Below are 24288 nucleotides of genomic sequence, written 5' to 3'. Positions count from 1 at the left end.
CCTGATCTACCCTGGCTAGGTCACCTGGGCAAGAGTACCTGATGTTCAAAGACCCAAAACACCCAATGGCCAGGTTACATCACTGATGATGGTCCCCAGGGCATCCTAGGATATATCTCAGCATCATAATGATCAAACATAACTGTTGGCTCAATAAAGTTATAATGAAATGGAGATTTTTAACAGAGACTTTCTTAAATTCTATCTTTTGCATTTAATTAGTGATGGAACTGCAGTAGCACGGCTCACATCTGTGGTGAAAGGTTGAGTGGTCAGCAGAGAAGTGGAGGCTACAATAATGGAATAGGACAATAGATATTTACATACAAACACCATTCAGGAACAAAATTTAGAAACTCATTGGCAGAATTGTGACTACAGCAGCTACTAAAGAAAGTGCCATTTAACGTAAGGGTGCCAACTTAAAAAATGAGATGTTAATTCTATGCATTATTAAAAATAATTGTCACTAGACACAATTATATTTATCATTTTAATGGTGGGAACTGTATACACTTTTCACCGAAAATATTCCTAACCGTTCAGAATATTACGATGCCATAATTTCAGACAGGTAAACAATGATATAATGAGAAAACTTTTCATTATATAGATGGACTGGAGGGCAGGAATTTAGAGAATTTCGGACTTTTACTGGATGGATTTTTGCCATCAGAGGGAAGGGGTCCGTGGCACGGGGGGGTGGAGGCGGGAGGGTCAAATTGGACCGGCTTTCACTTGCGGACAGGGCCCGGCAGGGAGTTTGCAAGCGGGGTGGGGCCGTCACCTGACTCAGACCTTACATAAGTTAATATTCAAGTCGCGGGCCCGCCCAGACCTTGTGACGGGAGAGCCGGGGCCGGAGCGGTGGCGGCAGGGATGCAGAAAGCGGTGCTGGTGACGGGAGCGAATCGCGGGCTGGGCCTGGAGTTGATCCGCCAGCTGAGCCAGGCTGAGCGGCCGCCGCGTTACCTGTTCGCCGCCTGCAGAGAGCCCGAGGGAGCCCGGGGGAGGGTGAGTGACTTCAGCCTTGAAAGGCAGCTTATTGGTTGAGGCAATGGTCGAGCGGGCTTTTACCTAACGGTTAATAGCCCCTTGACGGGGTGGGATCGTCCTGCAGAGGTGACCCACTCGATACGAGGCCGAGTCAAATAGTTTCTCCCTTAGCCGCTCCATAGAACACTACAGCACAGAAAATAGGCCCTTCGGCCCTTCTAGTCTGTGCCAAAACTTTATTCCGCTAGTCCATAACCCTCCAGACCTCTCCCATCCATGTATCTATCCAATTTATTCTTAAAACTTACGAGTGAGCCCGCATTTACCATATCAGATGGCAGCTAGTTCCACACTCCCACCACTCTCTGAGTGAAGAAGTTCCCCCAAACCTTTCCCCTTTCACCCTAAAGCCACGCTCTCTCGTATTTATCTCTCCTAATCTAAGTGGAAAGAGCCTACTCGCATTTACTCTGTCTATACCCCTCATAATTTTGTAAACCTCTATCAAATCCCCCCTCATTCTTCTACGCTCCAAGGAATAAAGTCCTAACCTGCTCAATCTTTCCCTGTAACTCAACTCCTGAAGACCCGGAAACATCCTAGTAAATCTTCTCTGCGCTCCTTCAATCTTACTGATATCCTTCCTATAGTTAGGTGACCAGAACTGCACACAATACTCCAAATTTGGCCTCACCAATGTCTTATACAACCTCACTATAACATCCCAACTCCTATACTGTACTCAATACTTTGATTTATGAATGCCAGGATGCCAAAAGCATCTGAGTGTGTATCTGAATTCCCAGATCCCTTTGTTCCTCCACACTCCTCAGTGCCCTACCACTTACTGTGTATGTCCTACCTTGATTTGTCCTTCCAAAATACAACACCTCACATTTGTCTGCATTAAATTCCATCTGCCATTTTCTGCCCCATTTTTCCAGTTGGTCCAGATCCCTCTGCAAGCTTTGAAAGCCTTCCTCGCTATCCACAACACCTCCAATCTTGCTGTCATCAGCAAACTTGCTGATCCAATTTACCACATTATCATCTATATCATTGATATAGACAACAAACAGCAATGGTCCCAGCACAGATCCCTGAGGCACACCACTAGTCACAGACCTCCAGTCTGAGAAGCAATCATCCACTACCACTCTCTGTCTTCTCCCACACAGCCAATTTTGAATCCAGTTTACAACCTCTCCATGGATACCTAGTGTCTGAACCTTCTGAACTAACCTCCCTTGTGGGATCTTGTCAAAGGCCTTACTAAAGTCCATGCTCCTGTGCTTTGTTTCTATTTAAACTTTATCACAAAGTCCAGCTCCCGTTGCAACTCTCCACCCCCAACACTGGAGCGAGAAGAGCAGTTGAAATTGGTGGTTAATATTCACAGGGACACTGACAGGTTATACAGATATGTTGTGGTCCGATTGAAAAAGCCGAACAGGCACAGGGCGAGAGGCTGAATGGCCTACATATGTTTCTGTGCATCAGGTAAAATGACCGTCATTTGGCCATTGAGTCCGTTTGTTTTCATTTTTTTTAAATCCCGCTTTACTTCGGATTCTGTGGTCATCGTTTGCACTTTTAGAGCATGAGGTGGGTAAAACATTAGTTTAAAATATTTTTCCACCTTTGAAAAGATTCTCTTTGCTTTTGTGTTGATATACGTCAACATTGTTCAAATTTTTTTCTCTGCCACTTGTTAAAATGTCATCACTAATTTTCCTGTTTTGTATTACCCGTGCCTAGGATTCCCATTTCATAAAGTCACTAGAACATTGTGTATTGTAACATAAGTGAATGGGCTGAAACCAGCCTAAGCCAGATGTTTTGTATTCCTGTTTTGAAACCACAGATAATGTATTTAGTACAATTTTCTTCTATTTGTCCAACACGTGCAACTTGGCTGTCCTTTCATTGTAGATATACTGCTAAAAGCATCAGATCATTTGAAAATGTACTTTAGTGGGTTTATTGTTAATGCCTCTCTGGACTCCAGCCATATTTTTCATGCAACAAAAAAGGTCCAAAGAGCCTGCTGTAGAGATTTTTACTGCTCAGATGCTGTTGGATAATACTGTAGTTCTTTTTCTGTATGGTATTTAATTAATGTCTCTATGCTCTATAGGATCTTAAGAACTTGGCAAAATGTGTCTCAAACATAAAAATAGTTAAGATGGGTAAGTGTTTATTAATACCATAGTGACTTCTGTTAAGACTGTGAATTTTCCTGCATGCTCTGAGTTAATTTCTATATTAATTGTCCTCCTATTAAATTAATTTGATTATATCAGAAAACTATATAAATGCAACTTATTTAAATAAGATGATCTCCTCTCACATTCGACAAATAGATATATTTGTTTCTGTATCTCATTCAGCTGAATTTGTAAAATTGGATTTTCGGTTTGTACATCAAATTCCTTTTCATAAGACGTAGGAGCAGAATTAGGCCATTCGGTCCATCAATACTGCTCCACCATTCCCTCATAGCTGATTATTACTCCTTTCAACCCCATTCTCTTGCCCTCTCTCCCCAACTACTTTGACGCCCTTGCTACCTTCTGTGTTATTGAAAAAAATGCAGAAAAAGTATTAAGATGAAGTAGGTGAGCAATTTTAAATATTACAGTTGAGAAGACAAATTACCTGAGTAAACACTGAATCTCATTTTAACAATTTAAAATATCGAAGTTTCATTCTGTGAGTTTATCACATCACAAAAAGTAAATGTAATAAAGATAGAATTTCATCTCCTTTAGGAAAGCTCCTCTAAATATTATTAATTTCTTGGAACATGTACTTCCAGTCTGAAAAATATTGGGCCTAAATTCTTTCATATGCCAAACTGTTCCTCACCATTCCCGCCATTACTTTTCCTGTGGGATATGGGTGACTTTGACTTTGCATGTCAGTCTTCATTCTGCATGCAAAACAATTTTATCAAGAAAGCATATGCCCAAAGCTTGGCATTCTGATTCGGAATCTTGTGCCAAATGATCCCTTGAACAAATTAAGGTAACTGAGTAACTGAGTTTATTAAACAACATTTAAAGAATCAGAATCGGGTTTAATACCACTGGCATATGTTGTGAAACTTGCTTTGCAGAATAACGTTGAGCAATGGAGGAGCTAGAACTGTTTGAGATGATCACTGCCACGTTGCCAGTCTGCTGATGCACCCACTAACATTTGGTTTGTTTGAAAAGGTGATTTTATTAGAATTCCTGCTTGACTAGTAGATATCAGTACTACTTCTTCCATGATTTCCATCAGTTCTTCTTCCATGATTTTCTACCCACTTGCTCCTTCCATCCCCCAACTCTACATCTAACTTTTCCAGATCATTGGTGTCAAATTCCTTCACTTTATCATTTCCGAGGACCTGTCCTGGGACCTGAGTGTAAGTGTCATTACAAAGAAGGCACACGCAAAATGCCGGAGGAACTCAGCAGGCCAGGCAGCATCTGTGGGGGGAGAAAAGTGCAATCGATGTTTCGGGCCGGGACCTTTCAGCAACACGGGGGAAGGAAAGCTGAGGAGCAGATTTAAAAGGTGGGGGGGGAGGGGAGAGCGGAACACAAGGGTTTTGGGCCCGAAACGTCGACTGCACTTTTTTCCATAGATGCTGCCTGGCCTGCTGAGTTCCTCCAGCATTTTGTGTGTGTCGCTGGGATTTCCAGCACCTGCAGGTTTTCTCTTGTTTGTGACAAAGAAGGTCACGGCAGCAGCTCTGTCCTAGAAGTTTGTGCAGATTTGGCCTGTCATCTACAACTTTGACAACTTTGATAGATGCACAGTGGAGAGTATCCCGACTAGTTGCATTACGGGCTGGAATGGAAACACCGAAGCCCGCCAGTGGAAAAGACTACAAAAAGTAGTGGATCCAGCCCAGTCCAATACAAGAAAAGCCCTCCCCAACATTGAGCACCTCTACAAGGAGCGCTACCTCAAGAAGACAGCGTCCATCATCGATTACCCCCACCAACTAGGCCATGCTCTCTTCTTGCTGCTGCCATCGAGAAGGAAGTACTGGAGTCTTGGATCCCACACCACAAACAAGCACGGACCGACTTAACTCGCCTCAACACTGAACTGATTTCACAACCTATTGACTAACTTTCAAGTATTCTGCAACTCGTGTTCTCAATATTATTTGGGTTTTTTTTTGTACAGGTGTCCCCCGCTTTTCGAACGTTCGCTTTACAAAACCTCACTGTTACGAAAGAGCTACGTTAGTACCCTGTTTTCGCTTTCAGAAGGTGTTTTCACTGTTACGAAAAAAAAGCAGCGCATGATAAAAGGCAGCGCGCGCCCCGAGCAGCCGCTTCTCCCCTGGATTTGGAACGGCATTCTCGCCGGCATTTCTTAAACACATACCTGTAAGCAGCCGTTTGCAAGATGAGTTCTAAGGTATCGGAAAAGCCTAAAAGAGCTCGTAAGGGTGTTACATTTAGCGTAAAACTAGACATAATTAAGCGTTTCAATTGTGGCGAACAAAGTAAGGACAAAGTGAGATTGGCTTGTGGAAGTTGACGAAGATGATGTTGAAGAGGTTTTGGCATCGCATGACCAAGAACTGATAGATGAAGAGCTGATGCAATTGGAAGAGGAAAGGATAATAATCGAAACCGAATGCAGTAGCGAACTGAACGTGAAGCAACTGCGTGAGATTTTCGCTGCAATGATAAAGTACGACCTTAATTTTGAAAGGGTGCGTCGGTTTAGGGCATGTTTGCAAGATGGTTTGAGTCCTTACAAAGAACTGTATGATAGAAAAATGCGCGAGGCTCAGCAGTCAAGCAAGCCTTCCACATCAGCCACAGCAGACGACGAACCTCCACCTTCGACATCGAGGCGGGCAGTCATAGGAGAAGATGAGCTGCCTGCCCTAATGGAAATAGACAACGATGAGATGACACCCCAGTGTCCCACCACCCCAACCCCCAGGCCGTGGACAGATACCGATTCGCAGAGAATGCAGCGGTAGCCGGGAGGCACACGGCACATCTTTAAGAAAAAAGCCGAAATAAACATCCTAATTAATTAGGTGCCACCCGACACGTAAATGTCGGCCCAGATCAGAGGCAACGCAATCAGCAATCGGCACTGATCTGGGCCGACATTTACGTGTCGGGTGGCACCTAATTAATTAGCATGTTTATTTCGGCTTTTTTCTTAAAGGTGTGCTGGGTGCCTCCCGGCTACCGCTGTACCCCTGCATGCTTCGTGGCAATGTATTGGTCAGCGGCCTAGAGGGTGGGGGCCACTGCACCACCCAAACTCCGACTCAGCCTAACACACCATCATCCGTGTGCTCTGCGCTGTCCCAATTCCAGTAAATTGGTTTTGGCTTAATCTTCCTAATTCTGGTAAGTGATACTACACTGTACATACATTATTTCTACTTTATATCGGCTGTGTATTTTTACGTGTTATTTGGTATGATTTGGCAGCTTCATAGCTTAAAGGTTACCGGAGAGAGTGTTTTTGCCAACAGCACTTGCGTGAGATTTTCTGCCAAGAGCGCTTGCATGAGATTTTCGCTACGGAGAACAGTGCAGCAATGATAGTGGAAAAGTACTATATATAGGCTGTGTATTTATCATATCATTCCTGCTTTTACTATATGTTACTGTTATTTTAGGTTTTATATGTTACTTGGCATGATTTGGTAGGTTATTTTTGGGTCTGCGAACGCTCCAAAATTTTCCCATATAAATAAATGGTAATTGCTTCTTCGCTTTATGACATTCCGGCTTACGAACCGTTTCATAGGAACCCTCTACCTTCGGATGGCAGGGGAAACCTGTATTTGCACAGTTGGTCGTCTTTTGCACATTAGTTTTTTGTCTTTATGTGGGTGTAGTTTTTTTCAATGATTCAAATGTGTTTCTTTGTATCCACTGAAAATACCCATAAGAAAACGAAAACGAGTCAAAGTAAATTTATTAACAAAGTACAGATACGTCACCATATACAGCCCTGAGATTCATTTTCTTGCGGGCATACTCAACAAATCCATAGAATAATAACAGTTACAGAATCAATGAAAGACCACCCCAACTTGGGCATTCAACATGTGTGTAAGAGACAACAAACTGCAAATACAAAAAGAAATAGTAATAATAAATAAATAAACAATAAATATTGCAAACATGAGATGAAGGGTCCTTAAAAGTGAGTCCATTGGTTGTGGGAACATTTCAATGACGGAACAAGTGAAGTTGAGTGAAGTTACCCCCTTTGGTTGAAGAGCCTGATGGAGACTTCCGGTGGCGCTCATGGAGTGAGATGGTGTTTTAGATCCGCTCCATCACCTCTGATCCTTATCCTATGATCAGCTACATTTAAGCTAACTTTCAAGGCACCGACCAAGGGAAGCACAACGAGATCTAGGTGTTCTTGTACATCAGTCACTGAAAGCAAGCATGCAAGTACAGCAGGCAGTGAAGAAAGCTAATGGCATGCTGGCCTTCATAACAAGGGGAATTGAGTATAAGAGCAAAGAGGTCCTTCTGCAGCTGTACAGGGCCCTGGTGAGACCACACCTGGAGTACCATGTGCAGTTTTGGTCTCCAAATTTGAGGAAGGACATTCTTGCTATTGAGGGAGTGCAGCGTAGGTTCACAAGGTTAATTCCTGGGATGGCGGGACTGTCATATGTCGAAAGATTGGAGCGACTGGGCTTGTATACTCTGGAATTTAGAAGGCTGAGAGGGGATCTTATTGAAACATATAAGATTATTAAGGGATTGGACACGCTGGAGGCAGGAAGCATGTTCCCGCTCATGGGTGAGTCCAGAAGCGGAGGCCACAGTTTAAGAATAAGGGGTAGGCTATTTAGAACGGAGTTGAGGAAAAACTTTTTCACCCAGAGAGTGGTGGATACGTGAAATGCTCTGCCCCAGAAGGCTGTGGAGGCCAAGTCTCTGGATGCTTTCAAGAAAGAGATGGATAGATCTCTTAAAGATAGCAGAATCAAGGGTTATGCGGATAAGGCAGGAACTGGATACTGATTGTGGATGATCAGCCATGATCACAGTGAATGGCGGTGCTGGCTCGAAGGGCTGAATGGCCTACTTCTGCACCTATTGTCTATTGACCTTTACAATACTTTGCAGTTGTTTGTCATTATATATCTGGATGTTTTTAAGGTCCGGTATGTCTAAGAATGGGGAAAACGACAAACCTCCTGTCAGATCGAAAGGTACCGACTCCCCTCCTGTTGAATCGGCAGTAACTATGCAAGCTATATCAGATTTGATTCGTGCGGAGATTTCATCTAAACTGGAGAGAATCAGCGATGATATTGATAAGATGAAAACAACTATCACGCAACATCAGATTGCTGTATCTAATCTCCAAGTTTTTACGCGACAGAATGAACTCAAAACGGGAAAAATTGAAGAAACAATTAGTACAATGAAGAAAAAACTTGAATTCCTTACCTTTAAAAATTCCGATTTAGAATGTAGAATGCGTCATCAGAATATAAGAATTATCGGTTTCAAAGAAGGCGTGGAATCTGAAGACCCTATTAAGTTTTTCTCTCAACTTTTAAAAGATCCATTTCCCACCTTGTTTCCTGGTCAACCACCACTGTTGGACAGGGCTCACGGAGTCCCATCGTATTCGGCTAAGTCAGAGAAGCCTCGGCATATTATTTTACGATTTCATTATTTTCAAGACAAGGAAAAGTTGCTTCGTTTTGCTCGACCTAAAGGTTACATTGATTTCTTGGATCTCTGCTTTCGATTGGTGGAGGATTTTAACAAACAGGTTCACGACCAACGTGTTCGTTACAGAACTGTGATGGTGGAATTCTACAAGATGGATTTAAAACCAGTTCTGCTATATCCCGCATGTTTGAGGATCCGATTGTCTGATAGGTCTTCCTGTTTTTTCACTCTCCGTCAGATGCCCAGAGTTACCTGGATCAACTTTTGCCTTCAACATCCTAATCGCACTATTAAATTATCAGTGCCTGATTGGAGGGTGTTAATCTGTTTGGTTTTATTCTCTTTTTCTTTTTTTCACTCTATTTGAGGGCAGAAATTTTTTTTTTTGTTTAATCAATATGGTTGCCAAACTTTTTTTTAACTGCGTCATTCCTCCTTCTTCCCTGGGGATTCTGGGTGGCCACTCCCACAGCATCATTTTTCACACAGTCCTTAAACTTCGTAATTTTTTTGCTAGTCTATGCAGATATTTCATCTCCTTTTTTAATTATAAGGTTTGATGTATGTCAACGGTGTTTTTATATATATATATTTTTTTTTATATATTATATCTTTTTCGTTTTAGTCAGTGTACTTTTTGATTTTTTTCATTCATCTACTGTTTTACAACTTTAGTTGATCTTTTTTATATATACATTTTTTAATTGAGCGTCTATCAGAAGTCATGGGGGTAGATTTACTGCTTGCTTCTATCTGGCTAGTCTATTTTATATTTAGCTTCGGGGTTACGGGGTGGGGGTGGGGGGGCTTCACTTTTTAGTTTTTTCTTCCTGGGCTACTCATATATTATTGAAGTTTTTTTCACGTCCTCTTTCTCGATATCTCATATTTACTCTGTTCCCTTTCCAGGTTCATGGGTTGAACCTATTGTCAATCCTCCCTTTATTTGAGGGTTGACTTTAGGGGTTATGGATTCTACTATTAATTTTGTCTCTTGGAATACTAACAGTCTTAATCATCCAATTAAAAGGAAAAAAAATCTTCAAAGTATTCCGGAGACTTAAAGCATATATTCTATTTGTACAAGAGACCCATGTGCGGAGGGGGGACAGATTACACTTTTTTAAGTTCTGGAAGGATAAACAATATCATTCGAACTCTAATGCCAAAGTTGGAGGAGTTTCTATTTTCATAGATCCCTCCATTACATTTGTGCAACAGGATATTATCTCTGATCCAAATGGTAGATTTTTACTGGTTAGTGGTTTACTCTTTAATAAAAAGGTAGTTCTGGTCAACATTTATGTTCCAAACTCGGACTGTCCGGAATTTTATAAATCGTTATTTAATATGTTTCCAAATTTGAATGACTTTTCACTAATCTGGGGCGGAGATCTTAATACTTGTTTATCTCCATTATTGGACCATTCGGCCCCTATAAGGACTGCACCCAATAAATCCACAACCTTGATTAATTCATTTCTCTCAGATTCCGTGTGGACGGACATTTGGCAGTTTTTACATCCCCAGGAAAAAGACTTCTCTTTTTTTTCACATGTTCATCACTCTTACTCAAGAATTGATTTTTTTTTTATTGACTCTCGTCTTATTTCTTCAGTAGTTAAATGTGAATATGACTCTATAACCATTTCGGACCATGCTCCACTTAAGCTTTCTATTAAATTATTGGCCAGTGCTCATAATAATAGACAATGGTGTTTTAATTCGCTGTCGCTTCAGGACTTGGATTTTGTTAATTTCATGAATGAACAGATTGATTTTTTTTTTACAATTAACAGTACAGAGGATATATCCATGAATACCCTTTGGGATTCTTTTAAAGCTTATATTGGTGGCCAGATCATTTCGTACTCTGCTGCTCTGAGGAAAAGGTTGAAGAAGGAAGAGCTTGCTCTTGTGGAGAAGATTAAGGAAATAGATAAGAAATATGCTACAGCTCCGTCTGAGAAGCTGTATAAACAAAGAACTGAACTTCAAATGGAACACAGTTTATTACTTTCGTCCTCTATTGCAAACCAATTAATGAAGACAAAAAGCGAATTTTATATACATAGTGACAAAGTTGGTAAACTGTTGGCTAATCAGTTGAAGGCTAACTCCATTAAATTTCAAATTAATCAGATTTATAATCAAAAAAGGTCAACTGACATTTGATCAAGCTGAGATTAATCAATCCTTTTATTTTTATTCCTCTTTATATCAATCAGAATCTCCACGAGATTCTAAACATATGTGTGACTCTTTAGATAACCTAGATTTCCCTAAGATTTCACATGATATATGTTCTATGTTAGAAACTTCCTTCACTACTGACGAGATTAAGAATGTTATTTTTTCTGTGAACTCGGGGAAAGCTCCTGGCCCTGAAGGGTTTACCGTGGAATTTTTTAAATCTTTTGCACCCTCATTAGTTCCCTGGTTATCCAGGGTTCTGGAGGCCTCAAAACTTGGTAAACTACCAGAGTCCTTTTATAGAGCATCGGTCCCTTTAATATTAAAGAAGGATAAACACCCGCTCAATGTGCATCTTATAGACCAATATCCTTGTTAAATGTTGACTCTAAGATTTTTTCTAAATTATTAGCAAATAGACTAGAAAAAGCACTTCCTTATATTATTTCGGAAGACCAAACGGATTTTATTAAGAGTTGTTGCTCTTTTTATAATATTCATACACTTTTAAATATTGTCTATACCCCATCACAAACCGATCCTGAATGCGTCATTTCCCTAGACGCTGAAAAAGCCTTTGACAGGGTTGAATGGCCCTATTTATTTAAAGTGCTTGAAGTGTTTAACTTCAGCCGGAAATTTGTTTCCTGGATCAAATTGTTATACCATTCTCCTATGGCGTCAGTTCATACTAATACTCAAAACTTACCTTTTTTCCCTCTTTTTTGAGGTACCAGACAAGGGTGTCCTCTTAGCCCTTTATTATTTGATATAGCATTAGAACCACCTGCAATTGCTATTCGAGAATCTCCTAACATTATTGGTATAACTCATGGGTTAAAGTCTCATAAAGTATCATTTTATGCTGATGACTTACTCTTATGTATTTCCAATCTTCAAAAATCTATCCCAGCAGCTTTAGATTTATTAGCACAATTTAGTCTTTTTTTTTGGATATAAATTAAATCTTAATAAGAGTGAACTTTTCCCTATTAATAAGCAAGTTCCCTTATATCAGAACCTGCCGTTTAGATTGGATAATAATCATTTTTCATATCTTGGGATTAAAATTACCCGTAAAAATAAGGATTTATTTAAGACTAATTACTTACCCTTAATTGACCATATTACTCAACTTTCCTTTAAATGATCTCCACTTTATTTAACTTTGGTCGTATTAATGCTGTTAAGATGTTTATTCTGCCAAAATTTTTATATATATTTCAGGCATTACTGATTTTTGTTCCAAAATCCTTTTTTGATAAAGTAGACTCTAAAATCTCTTCATTTAATTGGCAAAATAAAAACCCGAGATTGGGTAGAATACATCTACAGAAAGCTAAGAGAGATGGAGGCTTGGCATTACCTAACTTTAGATTTTATTATTGGGCAATTAATATTCGACACATGAAATTTTGGTTACTTGACCAAGATATACTATCCATTCCTAAATGGGTAGTATTGGAATTACATTCTGTTCAAGGCTATGCACTTGGCTCTATATTAGGATCTTCTCTTCCTTCCGATTTGAAACGCTATAAGCAGGTTTGCAACCCGATAGTTAAACATACCTTACGTATCTGGTTTCAATTCCGAAAAATTTTTGATCTTAATCAATTTGTGCTAGCAATTCCTATTATTGGCAATATATTTTTTCTTCCCTCCTCTGCGGACCGTGCCTTTCAAATTTGGAAAACTAAGGGTATATCATGGTTTTTGGACTTATTTTCAGATGGCTCCCTTATGTCTTTTGAACAGTGATCTAACAAATACAATTTACCAAAAACACATTGTTTTAGATATTTGCAAGTTGGAAATTTCCTAAATACCATACTTTCTTCCTTTCCGGTGTTACCCCCTACAAATATTTTAGATGCTATCATCAACCTCAACCCGTGTCAGAAAGGTGTAACGGCTATTATTTATAATACTATCGCGAAACTTAGGAAAGCTCCATTCGATAAGATTAGGACTGACTGTGAAAAGGAATTGGGCCTTACTATCCCGGCTGATGACTGGGCTCATATTTTACAACTTGTTAATACTTTCTCTATCTGTGCCCAACTCTCCTTAATTCAATTTAAAGTGGTCCATAGAGCACACATGTCTAAAGATAAATTAGCTCATTTTTACTCTCATATTAACCCTCTTTGTGATAGATGTCATGGGGAGATAGCTTCCTTGACCCACATGTTTTGGTCTTGTCCTACTCTGGAAACTTTTTGGAAAGACATTTTTAATATTATCTCAAAGGTTTTGAATAGTGATATTTCTCCCCATCCTATTACTGCTATCTTTGGATTACCTAAAATTTCTAGTAATTTACCCCCGTCAGCGCGTAGAATGATTGCATTCCTTACTTTAATGGCGAAAAGATGTATTTTACAACATTGGAAGGAGATTAATGCCCCAACTAGGTTTTTTTTTGGTTCTCTCAAATGATACTGTGTCTAAATTTGGAAAGAATCAGAAGTAATCTTTATGATACTTCAGTTAAATTTGGACAGACCTGGAGATCTTATATTCAACATTTTCATTGAATGTAACTTTTTTTCTCTCTGATCATACATACATTCCCTTCGTGGATTTTATCTGTTACTAGCGGAGGTCGGGTTTGAGGACATGATTGTTTAAATTGTTCAAGTCTACTATTTACCTAGTTAGCCCATTGCTTTGCTTTGTAGCTTAGTTGCACGGTAGGTTTTTTTTCTGGACCTCCCCCTCGTACCCCATCCGTTATTTATTTTTATACACACATTCTTTCTCTCACTCTCCTTTTTCTCCCTCTGTCCCTCTCACTATACCCTTTGCCCATCCTCTGGGTCCCCCCCCCGTCTTTCCCCATGGGCCTCCTGTCCCATGATCCTCTCGTATCCCCTTTGCCAATCACCTGTCCAGCTCTTGGCTCCATCCCTCCCCCTCCTCCTATCATTTTGGATCTCCCCCACCCCCTCCCACTTTCAAATCTTCCTTCAGTTAGTCCTGACATAGGGTCTCGGCCTGAAATGTCGACTGCACCTCTTCCTAGAGATGCTCCCTGGCCTGCTGCGTTCACCAGCAACTTTGATGTGTGTTGCTTTTTTTTCTGGGTTTTTTTTTCTCGTTCTACTGATATATATAGAAAATTAGTATACAACTATATTACCTTGTTATTTTATAACTAACTTACGTTGTTTGCATTTTTTTGTATTAATATTACTTGCATATTTATATCTTAACAATGTATTGGTTGCTATTTTTTTTTTACCTCTTGTGTACTAATTCAATAAAAAGATTTAAAAAGAAAAGGAGAGCCTGATGTTTGAGGGGTAGCAACTGTCTGTACCTGAACCTGGTGGGGTGAGTCATGAGGCTCCTGTACCACCTTCCTGATGGCAACAGAAGGAAGAGAGTATGACCTGGGTACTGGGGGTCCCTGATGATAGACACTGAAGAAACACTGTCGCGGGAAAGTCATGTGGATGTGCTCAATGAGGGAGAGATTTTCTCGTGATGGACTGGGCTGTATCCACTACTTTTTGTAGGAGTTTCTGTTCAAGGGCATTGGTGTTTTCAGTGTGATGCAGCCACTCAATATACTCTCCACTACACACCTATAGAAGTTCATCAGAAGTTTAGATGTCACGCTGAATCTTCACAAACTCCTAAGGAAGTAGAGGAGCTGCTGTGCTTTCTTCATGATTCCACTTGCGTGCTGTGCCCAGGACACGTCCTCCAAAATAATAACACTGAGGAACTTAAAGTTGCTGACCCCCTTGACTTCTGATGAGGACTGGCTCACGAGCCTCTGTTTCCCTCTGCTGAAGTCAATAATTAGCTCCCTGGTCTTGCTGACATTGAGTAAGAGGTTGTTTGTTGTGGCAGATTTTCAACTTCTCTCCTAAATGCTGATTCATCGCCACCTTTGATCCAGCCTACAACTGTGGTTCCACCAGCAAACTTGAACATGGCATTGGAGCTGTGCTTAGCTGCACGGTTATAAGTGTAGAGCAGAGCAGGGGACCAACACACAGCCTTGTAGTACACCTGTGCTGACGAAGATCATGGAGATGTCGCCAATCCGAACCGACTGAGGTCTGCAAAATGAGGAAGTCAAGGTATTGAGGCCAAGGGCTAGGAGCATATTGATCAGTTTTGAGGGGATGATGGTATTGGATGCTGAGCTGTATTCGATAAATGTGTGCATCTTTGCTGTACAGATGTTCCAGGATTGAGTGAAGACCCAATGAGGTGGCACCTTTGGTGGACTTATTGAGATACAGCACAGAATTGGTCCTTCCAGCCCTTCTTTATGCTAGCCTAATCATGAGACAATTTACAATGACTAATTAACCTACCAACCAGTATGCATTTGGACTGTGGGAGGAAACCAGAGCAACTGGAGGAAACTCATGAGGTTAGATTAGATTAGATTCAACTTTATTGTCATTGTGCCAAGTACAGATACAAAGCCAATGAAATGCAGTTAGCATCTGACCAGAAATGCAAAGAATAGTGTTATTTACAAAATAACTGCAAGTAAAAAGTAAGTGCTACAGCATACAAATATAAAAGTACTGAGACAGTACAATATGGGTGCAATACTGCTTAGTGCTGTGATGTGAGGTTCAGCAGTGTCACAGCCTCAGGGAAGAAGCTCTTCCTGTGCCTGCTGGTGCGGGAGTGAAGGCTTCTGTAGCGCCTACTGCAGGGGTCCCCAACCTTTTTTGCAACACAGACTGGTTTATTATTGACAATATTCTTGCGGACCAGCCGACCCGGGGGCAGAGGGGGGCGCGGGATAGGGTTGCCAACGGACAATGGTAGCAGTCAAATAGGTTGTGTTTACCCCGAGAAAGACTACCATGACCATGAAGCCTTGTGCGGGCACCAGTACACATGCGTGTACGTGTCGATTTTTTTCTCCACATATCGGCTTTTGCGATTCTGTGCCGGGGGGTGGGTGGGTGTTAATCACGACCGGAATATAGATGATAAGTGGCTAATACACTCAATTTTGTTTCTAAAAGGGTTTATCTAACGAATTTAATATTAAACACAGCACATATTTTCCTCACATGAATATCGTGATAAGTCAATTATCAGGGGAGCTTGAAGCAAGTGTTGAACAAACTTCCAGTAGAGTGGTAGAGGCAGGTTCGATATTATTTAAAGAAAAATTGGATAGGTATATGGACAGGAAAGGAATGGAGGGTTATGGGCTGAGTGCAGTTCGGTGAGACTAGCTGAGAGTAGCTTTCGGCACGGACTAGAAGGGCAGAGATGGCCTGTTTCCGTGCTGTAATTGTGATATGGTTATATAAGTCAATAGCATCATAACATTTTAAGTAACATTTTGCTATTAAACACACAGCACATATTTTCCCCGTATGAACATATAAAATCATTGCAACACACCAATATTGCTGAATCAGTGGGATCCCTGGGCTTGTTTCCCTGCAACGAGACAGTCCCATCGAGGGGTGATGGGAGACAGCGATAGTCGAAGGGGGTTCCTTATGTCCAGTCTATTCTGCAGTTTAGTTTTCGTTGCATTCATTGCAGAGATATGTTGGAAATGGAAGCAACATTTTCAGTGCTTTTGTGGCTATCTCAGGATATTTAGCCTTGACTTTGATTCAGAATGCCGGCAGAGATGTTATGTCAAACATACTTTCCAGCCGGCCGTCATTTGCAAGTTCGAGGAGTTGATCTCCTTCCCGTGCTGACATGGATGACCTCGCGTGCATTCAAGCTCAACAGTGGGAATGAGGAAAGGTGCAGCTGACTCATATCGCCAAATCATTTTGTTTCCTCGTGGCCGGTAGCACATGCTTTGTGGCCCGGTGGTTGGGGACTGCTGGCCTACTGGATGGGAGGAGAGTAAAAAGTCCATGGTTAGGGTGAGATGCATCCCTGATAATGCTTTTCGCCCTGCCCAGGCAGCGTTTATGGTAGATGTTTTCAATGGTGGGTAATTGGTTGCCAATAATCCGCTGGACAGTTTTCACCACCCGCTGGAGTGCTTTGCGGTCTGATACGGGACAATTGCCATACCACACTGAGATGCAGTTGGTGAGTATGCTGTCAATGGTACAGTGGTAAAAGTCCTTCAGTATCCTGGGACAGAGGTGAGCTTTATTGATGCTCCGCAGGAAATAAAGGTGCTGTTGCGCCATTTTGATCAGGGTGGAGGAGTTCAGGGACCAGGTGAGATCCTCGGAAATGTGGACACCAAGGAACTTGAAGCTTCATACACGCTCCACTACAGCTCTGTTAATGTAGATGGGGGTGTGAGTGTGGCTCCTAGCATGCCTGAAGTCCACAATGATCTCCTTGGTCTTCTGGGTGTTGAGGGCCAGGTTGTTATCGGTACACCACACGGCCAGGTGCTGGACCTCATCCCTGTAGGCCGTCTCGTCATCCCCTCTGATCAGTCCAACCACCGTGGTGTCGTCTGCGAACTTGATTATGGAGTTAGAACCATGTACAAGAATGCAGTCATCGGTGAAAAGGGAGTACAGAAGAGGGCTCAGCACACAGCCTTGAGGCACGCCAGTGTTCAGGGTGAGAGTTACGGGGACAACGCAAAACTCTTTACAGGCAATAGTGGGAATTAAATCTGGGTCACTGGTACTCTAAATCATTCAGCTAACCATGACAGTACTGTTTCACCCTCTTGTATGTGTACAACCTCTTAAATCCGATTCTATGCTTTTTGAAGAATCTGCTTTACACATCTTTAGACTTTTCCCCCTCTTACTGCAGAGTTATGCCTTTTAGTATTTGGTATTTGTGCCCTGGGGGAAAGAGACTCTGACCATCTATACTATTTATTCCACTCATAATTTTATATACCTCTATCGGGTCTTGAGCATTCCAGAGAAAACAGTCCAAGTTTATCCAGTCTCTCCGTAAAGCTATTATGTTTCACGACATATGCCGGTGATGTTAAACCTGATTCTAACATTTCATCCAATTTGCCATGCCCAATGCCACAAGAGATTTACTCATGTGGTAAGTATAGTTAAGAGTTGTTTTCTTTTGTAAGTTTATGGTACTTTTTATGAATTTGCATCTAATAATGTGCTGCAAATACTTTTTTTGTTTGAACTCGAATGTTACCAGTGTTTAAACAAATCTTAGGCTGCCTTTGTTGTATGAGGATAGTTTTGCCCCCACGGCTATCTTGATTCCTCTAGGTGTGACTTTTTGAAAGATCAGAACTACTGCAGTTTACCCGTGGTGATATTTGGTGATCAGCCAATTTGTTAAATGTACATATACCTGCAAGAATAATCTTTTAGCTGCTCAACTTAACTTACCAAAACTAAATTTTGAACTGATTTATTTCTCCCTTTTATTTATCAGTGTTTTAACTAACATCTTAAAATACTTTATACTTTATTGTCACCAAACAATTGGTACTAGAATGTACAATAATCACAGCGATATTTGATTCTGCGCTTCACACTCCCTGGATTACAAATATTAAATTTTTTAAATATTAAGAATAGTTAAAATTAGTAAATATTAAAAATTTAAATTATAAGTTGTAAATAGAAAATAGAAAAATGGGAAGTAAGGTAGTGCAAAAAAACTGAGAGGCAGGTCCGGATATTTGGAAGGTACGGCCCAGATCCGGGTCAGGATCTGTTCAGCAGTGACAGTTGGAAAGAAGCTGTTCCCAAATCTGGCCGTACGAGTCTTCAAGCTCCTGAGCCTTCTCCCGGAGGGAAGAGGGAGGAAAAGTGTGTTGGCTGGGCGCGTCGTGTCCTTGATTATCCTGGCAGCTCTGCTCCGACAGCGTGCAGTGTAAAGTGAGTCCACGGACGGAAGATTGGTTTGTGTGATGTGCTGCGCCGTGTTCACGATCTTCTGCAGCTTCTTTCAGTCTTGGACAGGACAACTTCCATACCAGGTTGTGATGTACCCTAGAAGAATGCTTTCTACGGTGCATCTATAAAAATTAGTGAGGGTTTTAGGGGACAGGTGAAATTTCTTTAGTTTTCTCAGGAAGTAAAGGCGCTGGTGGGCCTTCTTGGGAGTGAACTCTGCTTGGTTGGACCAAGTCAGGTCATTTGTGATATTGACCCCGAGGAACTTAAAGCTTTTGACCTGTTCCACTTGACTTGCGCACCACCGATGTAAATTGGGTCGTGCGGTCCGCTACTCCTTCTGAAGTCAACAACCAATTCCTTCGTCTTGCTGACGTTGAGGGATGGGTTATTGTCTTCGCACCATGCTACCAGGTTCTTAATTTCCTCTCTGTACTCAAACTCATCATTACCCGAGATACAGCCTACAATTGTTGTGTCATCAGCAAACTTATATATTGAGTTTGATGGAAACTTGGCTACACAATCATGGGTGTACACTGAGTACAGCAGGGGGCTGAGTACACAGCCTTGTGGGGTACAGGTGTTCAGGGTGATTGTAACGGAGAGCTTGACCCCTATTTTTACAGCCTGGGTCCTGTCTGTGAGGAAGTTGAAGATCCAGCTGCAGATCTGAGTGCTAAGGCCCAGGTTCCGGAGCTTAGGAATCAGTTTATTTGGAATGATGGTATTAAAGGCAGAGCTGTAGTCAATGAAAAGGAGCCTTACGTATACGTCTTTATTCTCCAGGTGTTCTAAGGAGGAATGTAGGGCCAGAGAGATGGCATCTGCCATTGACCTGTTGCTCCGGTAGGCGAACTGCAAAGCATCGAGGTTGACCGGTAGACTGTGATTGATGTGTGCCATAACCCACCTCTCGAAGCACTTCATAGCAATTGATGTCAGAGCCACAGGTCGATAGTCATGCAGGCATGCCACCTTGCTCTTCTTCGGCACTGGGATTATCATTGCCTTCTTAAAACATGAGGGGATCTTAGACTGAAGCAAGGAGCATTGAAGATGTCAGCAAACACTCCAGCTCGCTCGTTTGCACAGGCCCGGAGAACCCGTCCCGGGACGCCTTCTGGGCCCGTCGCCTTCCTTGGATTTATCTTCAGGAAGGCCCTTCTAACGTCCTCCTCGGTGACGATGAATCTCGATGCCACCAGGTCCAGTTCATCCGGAGGGAGCGGGACGCTCCTCTTCTGTTCGAATCTTTACGTTAAGTTCATCAGGAAGAGAAGCACCATAGTTATTAATATTCCCAGCCTTTTCTTTGCGCCCAGTGATCTCATTTAGACCCTGCCATAGTCTACTGGCATGGCTTTGGTTAGCCTGGGCTTCCAACTTGGCTTCATATTGTCTCTTGGCACCCTTAATGGCTTTCTGGAGTTCACACCCGGATTCCGTGTAGCGACTGGTATCCCCGGACCTAAAAGCTGCAGCTCCAGCCTTTAAAAGGGACTTGACCTCATAATTCATCCAAGGTTTCCAGTTAGGGAATACCCGGATCGTCCCCCCCCCAAAAAAAATACCGAAGTATATAAACTAGAAAAAAATTCTAAGAGTTATTGTCAATCATGTTTTGGTATTTGTACATTTATAAAGAATACTCTATTAGCATATCAGAGCTCTGAGAGTGAGAGGTGTAGACTTTATGTAGGCATACAAGTGGCTAAGGTACCTGTAGCTGTAAGCATTCAACAATCCAGAAAATTGATTGAGAAAAAAAATGGTAGTTTAAGAGTTAAAGAATGAGCATAACATTTTACTCCAACTTTAGATACTCTGCATTGTGTTTTACAATCTTTTTGGTAAATATCATCAGTGTTGGATATAATGTGCATCTATGTGCTGTAATATGACATGAGCAGCTTTTAAGTTAGAAAAAGGCAGTACAAATGAATAACCAAGATTTAGTTTCTTTATGTATATTTTTAAAGATGTGGATGACCTTGACAGCATTCAAGCGAGTGCTGAAGAGATTCAAAAGGTGTTGAAAAACGATGGCCTGAATCTGGTAATAAATAATGCTGGGATCAATATTAATGGAGGTCTGAATGAAGTTACCCCAGAAATAATGATGAAGACTCACAAGACCAATGTCGTTGGCCCAATGATGGTTACCAAGGTAACTTGCAATTTAGTTTGGTTTTGAGGTATTGTATCATTGGTTCTGTTCTATTTCTTTGGCTGGGCAGAGGGTACAGAGAAGAGAGTGAGGACTAAATCCTGCTCGTACTATCTTTCAGAATAGATGCAAGGGATGGTGTGTACAAACGCTGTATTTTGTACCCTAGTTATTGAGGTTGCTTTTCTTCCAAGAAAACTTTTCAGTTTACATTGTGGACAATGTTTTGATTCACTTGAATTATGAACTCAAATAACGAAAACAGGTGATTTCAAAATAATGGTTCACGATAGGGAAATTTCATGAAGGTTATCATGAACAGCAGGCCAAAATCCATAAGATACACCCAAAAGTATTCAGGAAACAAAATTGTGGTTGTCCAGTGTAATCTGTTTTCTTAGTTGTCATTATCATTTAACATTCCTCTCCACATGGCTGTACTTCAAATATTATTTTTTAAATCTTTAGAAAGGTAATTAAGTTCTCAATAAAATATTAGAGATGTTCAAGTTGTTTATTTTTCTTGTTTTAATCAATTTTGTTAAGTTCAATGAGATTGTCTCATTGCCCCCCCCCCAAAAAAAAGAGTGCGCCAAGTGTTATTCCTGTTTAAAATGCTTGTTTGTGCTTCTTTTCTCAGTACCTCTTCCTTACATTGTAGGCTTTTCTGCCAGCTTTATTGAAAGCAGCTCATCAGAGTGATGAACCTGGCCTTAGCAGTAAGAAAGCTGCAGTTATCAACATGTCCTCTATCATGGGCTCCGTGGAGTCTTTCAACATCGAGCATGGGAAAGCATACGCCTACAGGATCAGCAAGGTCCGTGCATGCACAAAGGGTAACAATGATGAAGCAACTCCAATTGCATTCGATAAGTCGTGTTTGTTGGTGTGTGTGTGCATCCTCCAGGCTCTTTACAGAACTTTTACTTTGCAGTTTGGAGGCGGTGGATGTGTTGGCTGGTTGTACTTATCAAAATGAAGCCATAGTTAGCATTAGTCACTTCTTGCCATGACACCAGTGAATCCTATCGCAGGTAAAATATTGGGGCAGCATGGTATCGTAGTGGCTAGCTCAGTGTTTTGCAGTACCGGTGACCCAGGTTCATTTCCCATTGCTGTTTGCAAGACATTTCGTACGTTCTCCCTGTGACCATGTGGCGTTCTCCCATATTCCACATACTGATTGACCATTGTAAAGTGATTAGGCTCGTGTTAAATCGGCAGCACAGCCGGAAGGGCTCTTTCTACGCTGTGCCTCAATAAATTAAAAAAAAACATAGCTAGATGCAGAGTAAATCTTTTAACTTCCCCAATTGCATTCTTTCTGCCCCGGTATCCCACAGCATCTTGTGTGAAATTACCATTTGTAGAGACTTTGATAATGTCAGCTGGGCGCCAGCGCTCGGAAGAGGTTTCACCCATTGGTCTAAGCTGCAATGAAAGGTTAGTACTTTTGTATAGAACCATTCTGCTAAAGTGCCTTAATGACACAACTGGCTACAGACAAATCGTAACAAGAATGGCACAATGCAGAATGGTCTAGTCATTAATAAAATCTGAGTCAATGCATTCAGAACAAATCTGAACAATGCATGATTAATTGGAAATGTGTGTGGATAGAAAAGACTGCAAAAGCACAAATAATGCTGAAATTTCTGAATAAGAACATAAAGTGCGTGAAAGATGATGCATGTCTACAAGTGGGCGGAGCTCAAATCCTATGAGCAGATTGGCCATTCTGTTACTCATTTTTGTTTTGTTCCTTTCCACACCTTGTGGCCCATCGGCTGGAAGCCTTGCTATTTCTTCAGCAATTTTGTCTGTTTTTTATGAGGCCGAGTTGCCATCTCGACGCCCAACCCAGCACGGATGGAAAGCGTGCAAGTTGCTGGCCGGATTCGAACCCAGGACCACTCGCCTCAAAGTCGGGTGTGGGTGCCATAACATCACCAACTGGCTATTCCAATATGGAAAGCGCAATAAAGCTTCAGGATGTGTACACCACAAATCACCAGGATTACCGCAGTAGATAAATTACAGTGACTTAGATAAATTAGAGTGACACTCACATTTTTCCAAAAATGCATAAAACTGAATAAACCCTTGCTCATTAAAAACCCATTTTAGAAGTGAAAAGTTACAATACCTAATGTTTGTGACAAGGAGTTTGGGCTGAAACCATTGTGGTTTTTAATTAGAGGGGCAAATGAGCATCTGAAGAAGAGTAAGTATTCTGGGAAAGAACAACAAGGAGGTGGGATTGACACTTCTATGAGTTAGTCATCCGATGCCTTAAAGAAAACTTGTGAACTGCAATTTTTGCCAGATAATAATGCAGTCACATAACTATATTGGTCTTTTAAACAGGCTGCGCTGAATATGGTCACCAAGTGCTTAACTAATGAGCTGACACCCCACGGAATCCTTTGTGCTTCAGTGCACCCAGGCTGGGTCAAAACAGACATGGGTGGTGAAAAGGTAAGAGAAAAACGTAGTGAATAGTCTGGAATTGCATCTGCCATCAATATTACTAGTTTTTTTTAAAGTAAGAGCTTTTAATTATATCTCAATAGTTAATTTGTTATTAATCTTGATTAATGCCCATCCATTTTATTGTTTGCTTATACTATTTACCTCATTTTCCTCTGTAATCATTTTAACATTTGCCAAGCTTGAGTTTTAATGAAAGTTGTTACATCAGAAAATGAACATTTTGTTTTTGGATTATGAAGCATTTTGTCCTTTTAACTCCCCCCACCCCCCATTTCACCATCAGTGAGTTATGTTGCCATATTCAAAGTAGTTCATTGCAGTTCATCAATTTAATTATGCTTTTGCCTTTGGCAAACATCATATTTGTCCTCATACTGTCTCCTGCTGTCTAGGCTGCTTCACTGAGGCCACTGATACAGGGAGTCTCCAAGTTCATTCCAATGCAGATTTTTCCCAAGGCCTGGCAACTAGTTTGGACATTGATTCGGAACTGCCCTTGCCAAGCAAAATATATTCCTGACTGGAGAACTTAGTCTTTGTACTTTATTTCTGTCTAATCTTGTATTTTGTTTGCTTTCACCAGGCACCATTAACCAAAGAGGAAAGTATACAAGGGCTAATCAGGGTGCTTTCGAAGCTTTCAGACAACGACAATGGATCATTTTTAGACTGGAGAGGTGAACGTATACTTTGGTGAAGACTAACTTGCATGAATTAATATGAAATAGAAATGGAAATTATTACCACTGTGGAATTCCTGCTTCTAAGAATTGAAAACTGATGAAATAAATATATTTTTGAATTTATAAATTTAGTATTGCATAATGGAAGTAATTGACAGTACTCTTGATGTATCTAACACATCTTAATAAATATAAATTCTGAATAAAATTATCACAATTTAACTGAATTATGTGTATTGAATTTC

General features: G+C 41.1%; 1 protein-coding gene across 1 annotated transcript; it reads left to right on the top strand.

Moving 5' to 3' along the window:
* Window positions 1-768: 768 nt before the first annotated feature.
* On the top strand, window positions 769-24288 carry LOC134338627 (C-signal-like). The gene is made up of 6 exons (XM_063034615.1): window positions 769-1014; window positions 3134-3185; window positions 20680-20867; window positions 21529-21684; window positions 23235-23345; window positions 23944-24288. The coding sequence occupies exons 1-6, from the start codon at window positions 880-882 to the stop codon at window positions 24055-24057; spliced, it is 756 nt and encodes a 251-aa protein (XP_062890685.1). The 5' UTR covers window positions 769-879; the 3' UTR covers window positions 24058-24288.

Source organism: Mobula hypostoma, chromosome 27 (assembly GCF_963921235.1).
Source record: "Mobula hypostoma chromosome 27, sMobHyp1.1, whole genome shotgun sequence".
NCBI lineage: Eukaryota > Metazoa > Chordata > Chondrichthyes > Myliobatiformes > Myliobatidae > Mobula > Mobula hypostoma.
The sequence above is the reverse complement of the archived record's forward strand: the minus strand, read 5'-3'. Positions and strand labels throughout refer to the sequence as shown.

What these genes read in the sequence shown, in the direction of transcription:
- LOC134338627 (XM_063034615.1), top strand. Translation starts at nt 880, where the DNA reads ATGCAGAAAGCGGTGCTGGTGACGGGAGCGAATCGCGGGCTGGGCCTG. An exon ending in CATAAAAATAGTTAAGATGG is followed by an intron (nt 3,186 to 20,679) that starts GTAAGTGTTTAT and finishes ATATTTTTAAAG; the next exon opens with ATGTGGATGACCTTGACAGC. An exon ending in GCCCAATGATGGTTACCAAG is followed by an intron (nt 20,868 to 21,528) that starts GTAACTTGCAAT and finishes CTTACATTGTAG; the next exon opens with GCTTTTCTGCCAGCTTTATT.